The sequence below is a fragment of the Nycticebus coucang genome, chromosome 21 (assembly GCF_027406575.1).
Source record: "Nycticebus coucang isolate mNycCou1 chromosome 21, mNycCou1.pri, whole genome shotgun sequence".
Lineage (NCBI taxonomy): Eukaryota > Metazoa > Chordata > Mammalia > Primates > Lorisidae > Nycticebus > Nycticebus coucang.
In genome coordinates, this window is record NC_069800.1 from 66,160,205 (window position 1) to 66,176,425 (window position 16,221).

A 16,221-nucleotide genomic window follows, 5' to 3' on the forward strand; every position below is an offset into this window, starting at 1 on the left:
AGTTGTACTGGTTCCATTGTGTGCCTCTACGCATGGTCCTTTGGCCTCTGGTGGGAACAGGGCTTTGCTTGAACTGGGTGGCAAGGATGGGGTAGGGAAGATGGAAAGGGACAAGTTGTGAAGTATGTTGCAAAACCAAGGTTTATTTTAAAGCACAAATACATTGTACGTTTAAGAACATCATGACAAACATTCTGAGGTCAGATATCCACTTATGCACATTTACATTCACAGCTGCCACCAGCTGCTGAGGAATCGGCACCAGGTTTGTTTTCATTTGGTCACAGCTCAGCCAAACACCTCATAGACACAGTGTACACAGCTGGCTCAGGCTATGTTGCAGTCATTTTTGAATACCATGCAGTGGCAGCTCTTGGCATTCTTTAAAAGGACATACTGAAGAGGGCTTCAGACAGACTGGTAAAATGACTTAATCTCACTACATAAATATACAAACTTAAATTACTGTGCTTATCAGGCATTTTCTTGCTATTGTCTGTATAGAAAGTCCCATGGAACTATGTCCCTTGAAGGTGGGTTGTAAACTGGAACAAGTATTTTGAAAGCCAGTCCTTTACAGTGCTCATACCATGCTGATGCCCTCAAGATGCCGTCTTGGTGGCAGGGGAGGTGGCTTTTTACAGGAAAGTAGTTTGGGGCTTAGGCCCGGTGTTCTATGTGGCATGCCAGCCGCCTGGAGTATCCTGGGTGCACATTGGGCTTAAGGGGGATCATCCACCAAAGAGGACAGGTTGCATGTTAGGGGAGACTCATACTGCAGTCTTTGCCAGGTATCCTTCATACACGACTAGTTCTGGGGTCTTAGAGTGTGGCTACAGAAAAGGAATAAAAGACTGGGTAGTCACAGGCCTGTAGGAAGCCAGTGGGTAGGCAGCTGTCCAGTGCCTCTGCTGGAGCCTGGGTGGCGTTGCTGGTGGCCTGAATTCTGTGATCTGCAGAATTGGCATTCCTTTCTGCAGAAGCACCAGTCTGCGTGAACAGAATGCAAAGTACTAATGGGGTGGAGGTGGAGATTGTCCCAGAGCCCTTACCCAGGGACAGGCAGATTTTAGGATAGCAATAGGAAAGATGGCTTGGTAGCCTAGCCACAGTGGCCGTCTTTGAGGCTAGCTGACCCGTAGAAACTTATCCTTGGTTATCTTTAGTGTTTTGATGGGCAGCTGGAGAACCAGACTGTAGGAACTTGAGGCAAACCTGGGAGAACTTAAGGGGTCTGGCTGCACAGTGGGCTTTCTGGCTGAGACAGTGCCACTTCCTGCCTTGACACAGGGTGAGTTGTCAGTGCCTTCCCATTGGGGCATCAAGTGTGGTTCAAGTTGGTTTCAAACCTTGTTTAAGCAGTTCCTGTTCTTAAAGGTCCTCAAAGCCAAATCTCAAATTACAGTATGTTATTTTTCTCCGCCAGACTATTGCTTAGGAAAATCAGGAGTCAAATGCCAGCAATCAGCTGTTGTCCTAAAGGCCCAGAGTGTCAGGGGTGATGGGTTTTCCTGGTGAGGCAGAGGAAGGATCCTGGCATGGGTGAGCATCTGCTAGGCCCTGTTACACATAGGGTCAGGATTTCACAGTGACAACGATGCTTGAGCAGAGGTCCAAGAGTCCAAAAAATGAGATCAGAACAAGTCAGGAGCCTTCTCTTGTTGCCTAATGTGACATCAAAAGCTCTTCCTGCTGACACAGGCAAATCAGGCAGAAAAAGCTCTGGAGTAGCTCTGCCTGGGCTGCTAGGGGGCCAGTGGTGTCGACACTAGGGGACATCATTGGGGAAGCCTCAGTGCTGTGTCTCCACATCCAAACATCCAAGATGAATGATTAAATCAGTTAAACACAGCACTTTGATGTGTTGAGTTTTGGAAACCCACATCTCCACCCTGATGACCGTGCAGATAGTGCAGTAGCGATGAGGTTTGCAAAGGTGAGGCAGAGCACCGCAAAGTCAGGACTTAACACTAGGCGACGTAAACCCAAGGCCAGTCTGGTGCCAGGGTAGTCTTGGGCACATCAAAAAAAAAAAAAGTAAGAAAGCTCCACAATCAGTTCATGTAAAAATCCAGGAATATTCTCAGAAATGCCCTCAGAGAAGTGTGCACTTTGGAATGAGAGCAGTTTCCCTTCCAAGGAAACAGTGCAAAGAAACGAGCTGCACCAGCTAGATGCACAGATGCAGAAAAGGCCAGGTGGACACGCAGGGCTTCAGTGCCTGGGTTGACAGAGGCACTGTTGTGCTCTGGGCCCCGGCTAGGACTGCTGGGTGAGGCGTCGGTAATGAGGTAACACTTGGTTCTCGGGAAGGTACAGAGCAAGTTCCAAAGCCACGAGCACTGTGAACTCAAACCCAATTAGATCTCGCCTATTGAACCGAAACCTTTCTTCTAACTTCTGCATAGAAGAGAGAAAGGTTAAACAGGAGGGGCCCCTTCCCTCTTGTGCATTTCCCTCCAAGTCAGCAGGTTTCAGGTGTGGGCTGCCCAGCCAAGCCTGAGTAGCAGGCAGTAGCCCTGGGCAGGTGTCAGCCAGGTGAGTGGACTGAGATGCCCTCTGGCCGTGGCCCTTGCAGCCCTTGAGTCTGGGTTGAGAGGTGCCGTGTGGCAGCCTGACTGGTCAGTGTGGCCAGAGCCCTGTGTACTCACATCAATGAGCTGCTTCACTTGGTTCCTGCGCAGGTCACTGCTGACCTTGGCGGCCAGCAGCACGCAGGCCCCAGCGCACAGCTTGCGGTTCTGCTTGTGGAGCTTGCCCTGCAGGACGAGCTTCTCGAAGTACACGTAGGCCATGCACACGGTCACAGGCTCCAGGCTGCATTCCTCAGACAGGTTCCGCATCTCCCGCTTCAGACTAGGTAGAGATAGAAGCCAAGTCCTTGCGGGGCAGAGGCAGCAGCCACCCTCCCACGGCTTGAGCCATGTGCCTTTGGGTCATTAGATGAGGTGCTGTGTCCTCTAGGGAAAAGCCCAGCCCTGGGGCACAGCTTGGTGATCATGAGCAGGCTGGGCCTCGGCCTCCACCACCCCTCAAGTGGGGCCCACAGCACCGCCTGCACCTGGTGCATGGCCCTCATTGTCCTCATGGATGGAACCGCAGAGGACAGACCCTGCTCACGGGGGAGGGGAGGCAGTGAGGTGGGAGGGGACCTCTGATGAGGGGCAGTTTTAGATAGAGACCCGAAGGGGGAAGGTGGAGCAATGGGGGCCACAGGAGGAAAGGCAGGTACTAAGATGCTGGGGTGTGGGCGTGTGAGCCCCCCAGACTCAGGGCAGCTCCCCCCCGTCCTCTCAGTGAGGCCCAGGTAGGATCATGGCAGGGACAATGACATGTTATGAGAACAGAGGGACACCTGGGGTGGCCTTGGCAAGTGCGCAGCACACGGCATGGTGGGGTGGGGATTTGTGGGCCCCAGAAAGAGCTGTGGCATTGACTGAGCAAAGTTGCTCAGACTAGGCGGGGCTGAGCACAGAGGGACATACCAGACTAGAGTTTAATTTGTGTTGTTTTTCTCTTTAAGAAACAAGAGTCTCTGTCGCCCTGGGTAGAGTGCCGTGGCTTCAGCCTACCTCACAGCAACCTTAAACTCTTAGGCTCAAGCGATCCTCTTGCCTCAGCCTCCCAAGTAGCTGGGACTACTGGCACCTGCCACTATACCTGGCTAGTTTTTCTATTTTAGTAGACGTGGGTCTCACTCTTGTCCAGGCTGGTCTCAAACTCCTGAACTCAAGCAATCCTTCTGTCTGGGCCTGCCAGAGTGCTGGGATTACAGGTGTGAGCCATGGCATCCAGCCACAGACTAGAACATTAAAAAGACCCGAGCTGCTCGGAGGGTCGACAGGGGTGAGGCTGGGTGGGTAGAGGGAGGGGGGAGATGAAGGGGGTTGGGGAGAACTAGGAGGAGGTAGTGTGCAGAGGCGGCTGCAGGTGAGGAGGGCTGACAAGGCCTCCAGCACTGGGGCGAGCCTTCCTCACCTCCGGATTTTGCTCAATGTCAGTTTGATGTGTGGGAACTTCTCTCTGAAGGTCTCGTTCATGTCCTTCTTGAGGTCTGAGGGCTTCACGTATTCTATCACCGTGGTCTGCAATAAGAAGCCAGCAGGGTGGGAAGCCCCCTGCCAGCCTTGGGGCCTGCCTGTGGGCCCGCTGACAAGGCAGATTTCATGAAGCCTGGGTTAGCAAATGTGAATTTGAAATTCTCACAGAGGCACCCAAACCTCCTGTGAGAAAAAGATGGTACCAGAGTTAGGGTAACCTGGTGAGGGGTAGCCCGTGGCTGCCGATGTCCACACTCTCCTGGGCTGGTTGCTCGGGCTGCCAGGTGCTGGGGGCGCAGGCCTGGTGGGGGCTTACCATGTGGGATGCAAAGATGAGGACTCGTTTGTGCTTGCCGCAGGGCCACTGAGGGTCATCCAGCAGGTTGGGGTTATACTCCGGAGCATCCCCCACATCACTCCCTGTAGGCAGAGCAGCCCTGACCCATCGGTGCCTCTGTTGGAGCTGCTGTCCACCCCGAGAGGAGCCAGGTGGGACAAGGGGAGTTCCTGGGGCTTGGGAGGGGATCCTGCCATGGCTCCCTCCCTCCTAAGGGCCCAGGATTTGGCATAAAGGAAGGATGTCCTGAGAGGCAGGGTCCCTCCCTGGAGCTGTCTTTTTTTTTTTTTTTTTGTAGCCCTCACTTTATGGCCCTCGGTAGAGTGCCGTGGCATCACACAGCTCACAGCAACCTCCATCTCCTGGGCTTAAGCGATTCTCTTGCCTCAGCCTCCCGAGCAGCTGGGACTACAGGCGCCCGCCACAACGCCTGGCTATTTTTTGGTTGCAGTTTGGCCGGGGCCGGGTTTGAACCCACCACCCTTGGTATATGGGGCCCGCGCCTTACTGACTGAGCCACAGGCGCCCCCCTGTCTTTTTTTTTTGAGACAGAGCCTCAAGCTGTTACCCTGGGTAGAGTGCTGTGGCGTCACAGTTCACAGCAACCTCCAACTCATGGGCGCAAGCTAGTCTCCTGCCTTTGCCTCCCAGGTAGACTATAGGCGCCTGCCACAATGCCCGGCTATTTTTTGGTTGCAGCTGTCATTGTTATTTGGCGGGCCTGGGCTGGATTCGAACCCACCAGCTCAGATGTATGTGGCTGGCGCCTAAACTGCTTGAGCCACAGGCGCTGAGCCTATTTTTTTTTTTTTTTTGAGACAGAGCCTCAACCTGTCGCCCTGGGTAGAGTTCTGTGTCATTACAGCTCACAGCAACCTCCAACTTCTGGGCTCAAGCGAGTCTCCTGCCTCCGCCTCCCAAGTAGCTGGGACTATAGGCACCTGCCACAATGCCCAACTATTTTTTGGTTGCAGCTGTCATTGTTGTTTGGTGGGCTGGGGCTGGATTCGAACCCGCCAGATCAGGTGTATGTGGCTGGCGCCTTAGCCACGTGAGCCACAGGCGCCGAGCCCTGGAGCTGTCTTTGATGGGGCTCCGGTGCCCAGCTGGCTTGGGTAAAGCCTGGCCTAGTCCATGTGGGGCTACTCCCCACCTATCTGCCCCGAGGCTGCAGCCATCCCTGTGCCCATCAAGGCTACCTAACTCTGTGCTGGCTGGCGCTGACTTGGCAGGAGCCGGTTTGTGTCTTGAGCCTGGCAAAGCCCGGGGGATGCTGGGCCGAGGTGGGGGCAGTGGGCCATGGTTGTCACTCTTGTGTGCCACCAGGGCGTTGGTAGGGTACAGGAACTTCGCATAAGACACAACCTGGGGAGAAAAGTGTCAGGGCTCAGCCCCACTGCTGTAGGGAGGTACAGACACAAACACACGGGGCCCATGTGGAAAGCATAACCTCAGGGAAAGATGAAGAACATTCTGGAACACCAGCCCTACCACGCATTATTTGGGCTCCCTACCTCTGAAGACCCCTGACCTCAGACCCGAGCTGGGGTGAGGTGGCTGGAGCTGCCTGGTTGGGCCACTCGCAGCTCACACACAGGTTGGCAATGAAGGACCCACCACCAAGCTCAAGGGCTGTTTAGATCCACATGTGCCTGGGGCACCAGTGGCCACGGACACTTGCCTTGCCGTCTGCTCCCAGCTCGACACCTTCCAACTCAAAGACCATCTCGGGAGAAACGGAAGTGCCACCGGATGGATGCCTCTGCTTCTGGATGTCTACCCGCAGGTCACTGCAGCAGGGGAGAGGAGAGGAACTTGGCTCTGCTGCTGGTGGGCAAAAGCTCGGCCGCCAGGACACTGCCGTGGTGGGCTCAGGCTCCAGCAGCTCAGCCTATCCCTCCACCCAGAATGTTCACAACAGTGATTATCTGCGCATCCCCTGGTTGGACGACGCACACCAATAAGCACCTTTGTTGTCAGAGGCATCCTTGAGCTTCCATTGACAATGACAGGCACCACTTGCCAAAACACAGGGGCAGCACCTCCCCTCACTTTGCTGCAGACTTACCACACACCTCAGTGCCTCGGCTCAGGCCTGGGACTCAGCTGTGGACCTCACCAGGTCCGGTCTCATCACTATTTTTACATAATGCTGTCTCCACCCGACAACCACTTCCTTGAATCATGTACAACTGTCTGGATGGGTCACAGGGACATGCAGCTGTGTCCACTAGAGGGAGATGGACATGCCAGGCAACATATATATGGACAGCCTGGACAGAAGTTGCAGCCCCTACCAGTGAGTGAGGATGCCCAGTGGCCATTCTGAGTTCCTGAGGAGCCCGCACCATCTGCCCAGAGGTGGATACTTGTGAGGCACCCTGGGCCACTCACCTGACCCGCAGGCCCTCTCCGTAGGGCAGGACTGAGAAGGCCGCACATAGGGACCTCTTGGCACAGATGAGCACGATCCTGTGGGTTAGAGAGAGGGTCAAGGTGGTGCCGGGGAGCTACGGGCAGTTTTGTGTCCAGGACTGTGGGCGTTTTCAAAGGAAAATTCCTAACTCAGGAGATGGGAAATTGTCCTAACTGTCCAAGAGGCTGGTGATCTGGCCGCCTTGGCATTCAGGTGGGTACCCAGAGGTGCTAGCGAGGGCACCTCTTCCTGGGGTTGTATGTGTGTGGGCACACCCAGGACTGGAGGCCCCAGCTTGGGATCTCTGGTCATCCCCAAGAGGCCAGGCGTCACTAAAGGCAGAGGGGGCAGCACAGTGACACTGGGGTCCACCCAGAGCTGGTCCTCAGTGTCCCTGCAGGGGGTGCCCAGATCCACATCCTGAGTACGGCTGGCCCGGCAGGCCTCCTTACATGGTGCCAGGATAGCCAAGCCTGGGCCCATGCTCAGCAGACGGACAGCAGTGGGAGCGCCCTTCCACTGCTCTCTGGCTGGCCTAGCGCTCAGGTCTGCCTGCTGTCACGCTACAGCATCACATGTGTACAGGACCAGGAGGAAGGGGCTGTCCAGACCTACAGTCACCACTGGCAGGCAAACTCTAGAGGGAAGAGTGCCCTCTGGCATGCTCGGGCTGGCAGTGGGGGAGCAAGAGGACAGGCACAGGAACATCCCCAGCGCAGGCCGCCCACAGCCTCCCAGGGTGGGCCTAGGTGCTAGCTGCCGCTCCATCCTGTTTTCAGTTCAACTCCCCTTCTGTGCTGCCAGATAAACCAAGCCTTGCTCCTTCTCTCATAGCTCAACCTGTCTCTGTGTTCCCAACTTTCCTTCACACCAACACTCTTCAAGGTCGGTGTCAATGGCGGCTCTTCACCTCCTGAGATTCTGGAGAGGGTGGGCTTGCCATGGCCAGACCAGGGGCCTGCTGGGGCCTGGGCACATGGAAGAAGGTGAGCGTGATGGGGGCCTGGGGCCTAGGGGAGCTAATGCAGGTGATGTGGGCGGGACCGGCCTGGTGGCCGCTGCGGTACCTGCTGTTCCTGGTGTCATACTGCCGCATGCTCTTGATGAAGTGCGTCTTCTTCAGGCCTTTGTGTCTTGGTGACCCAGAGGTGTGCTTGGTTCTGCAAGGTAAAACGGAATGGGGGGGGGTCCCTCTTTCCTACCCAAGACCTTCTCTTGGCTCCCAAGGGTCAGTGGCAGCCAGACCTAAGAGCTCCAGGTGTGCAGGGTGCATACCTCTGTACCGAGCTGCATCCCACTGCATCTTCTAGAAACTCAAGGGAGCAGCGCTGGGAGGTGACTCGTCTCCTGTAGGGACAACATGGAGGCCTCAGAACAGGTGTGATGCCATCAATCTCAGGCAGTGCCTTCATGACTGAGCCCAATGCTGCTGGCTGTGCAGGGAAGGAGGGCCTCTGGCCACGCTATGTGCCTACAGGTTAGGAGGCTTGCATAGACTGCTGTAGGCTGAGGCATGAGGAGGTGGTGCCATTCTGCCCATGTTTCCTGCCTGCTTCACAGGTACTGCCCTCCTCTCTGGGACCAGTGGCCCTGCAGGGCAGGCTCCAGACAGGCTATGCCATGCTAATGCTCCCTGCTCACCGAAAGGCACTTCCCTAAGAAACACCCTGCTGGGTCACTGCCAGTTCCAATGGGCCTGTCCCCACCCCGCCTTGCCTGTGGCTGATGGTGTCCATCCTTCGCCAAAGCATAGGTAGGCTACCGGCAGCGGGAGATGTGCAGTGTAAGCCCCTTGTTCACAGGCCACTGGCCCGCTGCCCCCTGTCCCAACAAGCGCTCCGCCCTCAGCCCTTTTTCAGAGGCTGTCCCTTGATCTGGAACATTCTTTTCCAGCTCTTCCAGAGGCCACTTCCTCTGGATATTAGGTTTTAGTCCATGTTGCCCGGTCAGGGAGGCCATCTGGACCCTGGCTATCCTGTGACCAGGCAGCCTGCTCAAGACACAGGACACTAACTCAAGGAGGTGCTGTCTGCCTCCCTGTTCAGAGCAGTGGCCTCCATGGAACTGCTCATGGCTATGTCCCTGGAACTTCACCCTCCTGCCCCAACCTCAGAAACCTCCCAGACATTTTCACAGTTCGCTGAATGATGGCACAAGTGACTTCTCTAAAGGTGCCCTCAGGGCACAGATCCTCTCACACCTTCAGGACCAGGCCAAGGTCTATCATTCAAGACATAGACTCAAAGTGTTTAACTAATCCTCAAGGCCACTTAGCCAGAAAGGCAAAGCTGGGACTTGAACTCCTGTCTGAGACTCTAAAGCTTTGCTCTTTTTCTTGTACCAGGAGTCATGAAGTACATGCTTAGCCACTCAAGGTATTCCAAAAATGCAGCTTCTGAGATGGCGATGATGGTGACAGTGGTATCAGTCGTAGCTGAGGTTTAAGCACTTGCTCAGTGCTGGACATAGCCCTGACAAACCTGCTGTAAGTTAAAGATACTGTTAAGTGAAAAACACATTTCATCCACTTGATGTACCAAGCAGCCTGGCTTAACCATGCTCAGAATGCTTATGTTAGCTACAATTGGGCAAAACCACCCAATACAAAAGTCTGCTTTATAAACAACGTTGAATACTTCGGATAATTTACTGAACTCTGTACTGAAACTGTGAAACACAATGGTCATGTGGGCACTAAGTATGGTTTCTACCATCAAAGTTGATGTCTTAGGAAATAATTTTGTCTTTTAAATGACAAAGGCAACAAGAGTTCATTGGAAACAAAAGGGAACTAAAAAAATCCAGGAACAGGGAGGCACCTGTGGCTCAAAGGAGTAGGGTGCCGGCCCCATATGCCAGAGATGGCAGGTTCAAGCCCAGCCCTGGCCAAAAACTGCAAAAAAAAAAAAAAAAATCCAGGAACATGCCATTGGTGTCTCCACAGGGCTGCGTTTACCCTCCCTGCCCCTGGTGGGGACAGGGGACTGCCAGCCAGGCTCTGGAGCTGGTGAGACGTGGCAGTGCCTGGACAGCAGGGTCGAGGCAGGAGACCGCGGGCAGAGGATCTAGGGGCTCAGCTGCAGGCTGAGAGGCATGTCCACAGACACCCAGTTGTCCCAGAAGGCCCAGGGAAGGCCCTGTGCTGGGAATGGCAGCTGGCCCTGCCCTAAGAGGCCCCACCTGAGGCTGGTGTGCAGGGTGTGCAGGGTGTGCTGGTGTGCAGCCCTGCAAACACAGCTGGCTGAGGTGGAGACATGGGGCTGTCTCCGGAGGCCCAAGGGCCAGCCAAGTGTTTCTCTGGAGGCTCATTCCCTCAGGCAATTACCCAGGTGAGGCTGGGTAGCTCTCGGACACCTGGGACCTCATTTGTGGAGCCCCTTGGTAGCCTGTCTGGCAGCGCCCTGGGCATTCAGGCTCTCTGCTGACCTCTGCTGCCCCCCCACACCCCGTTACTTCTGGGTTACTATGGGGACAATGTGTTTCTTCGCACCAAGCTTTAAAATCTGTTCCCAGTAGACTCTGCAGATCTTTTTTTTCTTTGCAGTTTTCTTTTATCTTTCCTTCCTTGTGAGCATTGTATTTATAAACTCTACCCTCCCAGTGCTAGGAGGTAGGCAGTATTCTTACCCTCAGTTTACAGGTGGGGAAACTGAGGCACACAGCCACTAGCAACTTGCCTGGGATGCTACAGCTGGTAGGGAGTGGAACAGTGACTGAGCCCAGGCAGATAGTTAGGGCTCTGGCTACCACCAGCCCAGCCAGTGACAGTGTGAATAAAGACTGCCCAGGCGCCGCCTCTTCCGGTGCCTATTCTCTGAACCTGGCCCTGTCCCAGGAACAGAGATTGACAATGCTGAAGATGGTGCCCAAGTGTGGGCGCCAGGACTAGGGTTGACTAAATGCAGGAGGACGCTGATGGCCTTCCCTTCCGCCTCCCTCTCCACAGGAGCTGGTACTGGGGGAGGATGAGGAGGCATTTCTCTTCCCAGAAGCAGGACTATGGTGACGTCATATATCCCCAAGAGGGTGGCTACTGTGAATGAGACGGACGTTAGCAGGCAGGGATGGGATCTGGGCCAGGGTCAGCTGCTTGGCTGCCATGGAAGACATGCCCATCACCAGACTCCATGGAGAGGCATCCATATGTCCAGCAGACACAGACAAGATCATAGGCAGCTGGACTGGCCAGCAGGAGGCTGGACACAGGGGGCCTGTTACCCAGGGAGGACACGAGCAACACGATCTGGGTGAGAGCACCAGACACACAGGATGTGCTACAAGGCACTAGTCGGTGTCCAGTGTAGGCAACAGCTGAGGAGGGGCACATGACAGACCAGGAGGTGATGTCCTGGGTCCCCAGTGGGTAGGCGGCTCCTGGGTGCTGTGTAGGCACGTCAGTGGCACGCTCCCATTGTACCCTCACCTCTTGGCATGCACAGATGCCTCAACTGGAAACACGTGGAGACCAGCGGGCAGCCAAGAAGAGCAAAGCTCAGGCTTTCTGCTGTCTCAGCTAATACACGCCCCACCCTACCTGTGGACAAGTCCTCAGAGTCCCAGGAAGACCCCCTCCTGCCTGCCACAGTAAAGTGACACTGACGGCGACTACTGGTGGCTTCCTTGCATGTAGTGCGACTAACACTGCCTGAGTTTGCCTTCTGGGAAGAAGAGGACCGTGTAGGCCAGGCACAGTGGCGCACACTTGTAATCCCAGCACTCTGGGAGGTGGAGGCGGGTAAAATTACCTGAGCTCCTGAGTTCAAGACCAGCCTGAGCCAGAGTGAGACCCCAGTCTCTAAAAATAGCTGGGCGTTGTGCCTGGCGCCTGCTGTCCCAGCTACTTAGGAGGCTGAGACAAGAGAATCGCTTGAGCCCAAGAGTTTGAGGTTGCTGTGAGCTGTGATACTACAGCACTCTACCGAGGGTTATAAGTGAGACTGTCTCAAAAAAATAAAAAAAGAAGAGGGCCCTGGGCTGGGGGTGTTTAGCCAAACTCCCAGCCCCACTCCTTTTCAGAACCGTCCCTTCACAAACGGTGCTGGCACTTGCAGCCCTAAAGCATCAAAAGGGGCTGGGTGCAGTAATCCCAGCACTCTGGGAGGCCAAAGTTGGTGGATTGCCTGAGCTCACAGGTTCGAGACAAGCCTGAACAAGAGTGAGACCCTGTCTTTAAAAATAGCCGGGTGTTGTGGCAGGCACCTGTAGTCCCAGCTACTTGGGAGGCTGAGGCAAGACTTGAGTCCAAGAGTTTGAGGTTGCTGTGAGCTATGATACCACATCACACTACCAAGAGTGACGAAGTGAGACTCTCTCTCAAAAAAAAAAGCATCAGAAGGAAGAGAAGCCACTATTTTATTTATTTACTTATTTATTTTGAGACAGAGTGTTTTTTTGTCGCCCTCGGTAGAATGCTGTGGCTTCACAGGCTCACAGCAACCTCAAACTCTTGGGCTTAAGCCATTCTCTTGCCTCAGCCTCCCAGTAGCTGGGACTACAGGCATCTACCATAACTCCTGGGTATTTTTTTGTCATTGTTGTCATTGTTGTTTAGCAGGCCCTGGCTAGGTTCAAACCTACCACCTCTGGTGCATGTGGCTGGAGCCCTAACCACTGAGGTGCTGAGCCAAACAGGGTCATATAGAGCCATGTACCAAGGCCTCCTTATCTTGTTATTACTAATGACTTTTTATTTATTTATTTATTGAGACAGAGTCTCATTTTGTCACCCTCAGGAGAGTGCCGTGACTTTTTTGTTGTTGTTCAGCGGGCCTTGGCCTGGTTCAAACCCACGGGCTCTGGAGCATGTGGCCAGTGCCCTAACCACTGAGGTATGGATGCCCAGCAAAGCCACTATTTATTAAATATTGTTTCTAGTGTTTGATAAACTCCTTTACTTTGTAACTGAAGACATGCTGAGGAAGGGCTGCCTGAGGCCTGAAGACCATGTCATCATCTGAAGCCCAGAGACCAGAAGAGGAGCTGCTGGCCAGGTGGAAGGCTAGAGACACGACCCCATAAGTGGGGCAGGTAATATGAGAAGGGGCTGGGGCCTTCAAGTGACTACACTGCTCTGTCCCACAGCCCACCTGCCCTAAACCTGAGGACACTGGAGCTCCCACTGCAGGGAAAGTGTAGACAGTGGTCTTGTCAGCTGGCTACTCCACCCATGGGCCAAGCACCGCACCTGGACTCTCGGGGCATATCTGCTGGGGTCTTGGGGACCCCATCTTGCCAAGGCCCAGGGAAAGGTCCAGGGGCTGCATGGGAAATGGGCCTCCAATCTCCAGCCTTGGCTGACCACCTTTAGTGGCACCTAAGAACACCTCTGCCCATGTTATAAACAAATGGCCAGATGCCAGGCGGAAACTGGTTCACTTTGGACAGGCACTTGGGAGGGTTAGATGCCAGCCTGTCCCTGCAGCCACAACCCAGGTCTTTCCTCAGAAACAGTTTCCTCAGAAGCCATGATTGGGAGGGTTGTTTCTTGCCTCAAGCTGGCTCTCCACTGGGCCATATTTGTCTGGAATTTGCAAGAGGCTGTTTGCTTGTAGGGATGTCACCTCCTACCTATTCAGCAGTGTTGATATTAACCGGACTGTTGTAGGTTGAACTGTGTCCCCTTACCTGTGAACAGGACCTTACTTGGAAATGGGCACTCACGCCCACACCACATCCCATCCTGGTCCAGGGAAGCCAGGCCATTGCATACTCTTTGGAATCCTGTGGGTGGGCTATACATCACACGTGGACATACGGTATGCAGGGCTCAAGTACCACCACCAAAGAGGGCTCTGGGGCCACAAGGAGGGTGTCCTGAGTTACAGGCCTTTACTGTAGCATGGCTATTCTTGAACTCCTCTCTCCCGCTAGAAGGGGCTCCATGGGTCAGGTTTGATCTTTGCTCACAGGGCTGCTGCACACAGGAGCACCAAAGCTACACTTGGTGAGCTCAGTACCACCACCGGGATCCCAGCACTCACAGGGCTGAAGGAGAGAGTGGCTCTGTGTCAAACAGTGGGACTGTCAAAGAAAAGCTGACCACACACATGATAACTTGGCTTGATGCGGGAGCATCCCTTGCCCCTGGAGCCTCACACAACCAGGACCTGCTGTCAGCCTGGGACGCATGGCACAGCTCCACCTCTCCTGTGTTCTTGGAAGGTGCTGGGCACACCGAGTACCTGGTGCCCAGCTGCCACATTTGGGCACATTGATCCCTCTGCTCCAGCCCTCTCACTGTACCCTGAGCAGTGGTCAGCCTTGCTTGTGGAAATGCTCCCACCCATGGGGTATAGGGTAACCTCAGTAAGCAAAGTAAGCTGCTCAGAAAATCTCTGGTTGTGAAGTCAACATCCGTGACCACAGAGCATTCTATCCTGGACTCAACCTGCTCCAGCCAAAAAACCTTGACCTGCCTGAGGACTGGGCTATCAAGTGACTATGGCCAGGGTGGCCCTGGTAACCTCCAGGTAAGAAGAGCCACCTTTGGAAACCATCTGAGGCCTTAGCCCACCCACACAGGCTCTGGGGGTTGCCCAGCAGGGGCTCCAACCCACAGCCTGGGGCAGCTGGTCCTGCTTGCTGGCCGCCCACTGTCACTCCCCAGGGTGAGGGCTGTGGGGTGTGGAGATGGAGAACCTCCAGGGTCTGGGAGGAAGAAGCCAAGGTCAGCTGGGGGCCATTGCTCTCTGGCAAGACATCAGGGCAGGGACGAAGACTTGACAGCTCAGGTTGGATCACTAGAATTAGAATCAGAGCAGCGGAGTAACTGCAGGCCTGGGAGGTTGACAGCTCCAGGGATGCTAAGCTCAGAGGTGACAGGGGTCAACAGGGAGGTGACAGGGAAGGTAGGAGCACCAGATACCAACAGCCCTGGGGTGGGAGGCCTGGCCAGTGCAGAGGACTCTGAGAATAGATGTCAGCCACTCTGTGGGAAATACCCCTGGCCCACATGCTGGGTCCTGAGGCTGTGGCCCACTCAGCGCAAGGGAACGCACCAGGGGTGTCTGGGAGTCCCTGTGTCCAGAGCACTGGTCAGAGTGCACAGGGGAGAGTGTCTGCAGACCGAGGGCTGTGGGTGTGCGAGTGCTGAAAAGGACAGAGGGACCCGGAAACCCATGTGCAGGGGACTTACAAAGTGGACAAGACCCTGAGCCCACATGCAGAGCAGAGAGGTTAAGGGAACTATCAGCCCTACAAAGGGGGGATTACAGTGCCTGAGGAAACTGTGACAGAGTCCCAGGACACCCCAACTCCATGCCCAGGCCATCTGACCTGTACTGATGGCCTCCTCTTGTACTGATGAAGCCTCAGGTGACCCTGATCCTGCATCCTGGGCTGACCCCGGAGGGTGCCATGTCTCCATTCCTTGTACCAGTCCCTCAAGCCTGAGGCTGACCCCAGCCCATCTTCGGCTCGTCCCTGCGACCCGGGCTGACCCTCCCCCAGTCCCACTCACCTCTGGCGCTGTCCATCTAGGACGAGCCCAGTGGGCACCTGCGTGGGGCTGAGCAGGCCCTGGGGCGCGGGTGTCCTGGCGGGTGGCCCGGCGGGGGGTTCGGGCGGCGGCGGCGCGGGCGGCTCGCGGGTCTCGGCAGGCGGCGGCGGGGGCTTCTCTCCGCCCGGGCCCAGGCTTGGGGGCCGGCCGTCCAGTGAGATGTTGTTGAGGAAGAAGAGCGCAGCCTGGCGGCGTCGCGAGTCCCCGCGCCTCCTCAAGGCCTGCTGCGGGGCCCGGGCTGCCGAGGCGACGGCGGGCGGCGGGGGCCTGGTGGGGCTGGGGGCAGGGCCCGGGGCTCCACCCGCCGCAGCCGCGGCCATCTCCGACTGCGCCGCCCGCCTGCCCGCGCGCGCCCCGGCCCGTCCCGCCCCGGCCGCGCGCCTGCCGCCCATTTGTCGCCGTGTGTCTACGCCGCCTCTCACACCCGCCGCTCATTGGTTACCGGGTGCCCACATGCAAATATACGGCGGTCTCGCGCTCCCATTGGCCAGAATGGCGCTGCGCCCGGGGAGCTCCCCTGGGTCCTAGAGGTGGCACCGGCTCTTTCCCCAGGGAGCCGGGAGCCTCCGTGAGGGTTCGAGTCCCGGCCTCCTGTTCCTCCCGCTGAGCAGTGGAGTTTACGGTCAGATCCGTCGAGCGTGCATTACGGCTCCGGACCAGAGTGGCGTGGGCTAGGCTCACTTCCCGGTCCGAGGTATCTAGGCGGCACTGCGTGGGCGGCACGGCTCACCCCGCCAGGAGCCGCAGGGCTTCCCGGAAGGGCGGCGTTGCCACCTAGCCTCCCCCGCTGACCGAAGAGACCGAGGGTCCGAGGGTAGCAGGCACCGACCGGCCTGGGATCGCAGCCCCCAGCAGAGTCCGACAAGAAAGTGAGCTTGAGCCTGTGTGTGCTCTGGCCTCAGTTTCCTCCCTGTCCTGGACGCCCTGGCTC

At 56.0% G+C, this 16,221-nt stretch overlaps 1 protein-coding gene across 2 annotated transcripts; it reads right to left on the bottom strand.

Moving 5' to 3' along the window:
• Nucleotides 1–114: 114 nt before the first annotated feature.
• On the bottom strand, nt 115–15,633 carry CABLES2 (Cdk5 and Abl enzyme substrate 2). 2 transcript variants are annotated; one of them, XM_053573489.1, is made up of 10 exons: nt 15,252–15,633; nt 8,069–8,140; nt 7,861–7,953; nt 6,772–6,849; nt 6,059–6,167; nt 5,577–5,742; nt 4,357–4,460; nt 3,979–4,085; nt 2,652–2,856; nt 115–2,400 (listed from the first exon to the last, which is right to left on the bottom strand). In XM_053573489.1, the coding sequence occupies exons 1-10, from the start codon at nt 15,608–15,610 to the stop codon at nt 2,260–2,262; spliced, it is 1,434 nt and encodes a 477-aa protein (XP_053429464.1). In that variant the 5' UTR covers nt 15,611–15,633; the 3' UTR covers nt 115–2,259. The 2 variants fall into 2 exon arrangements, with proteins under 2 accessions (XP_053429464.1, XP_053429463.1); XM_053573488.1 differs by lacking the exon at nt 115–2,400 and having other exon boundaries at nt 2,407–2,856.
• Between the last annotated feature and the right edge of the window lie 588 nt (nt 15,634–16,221).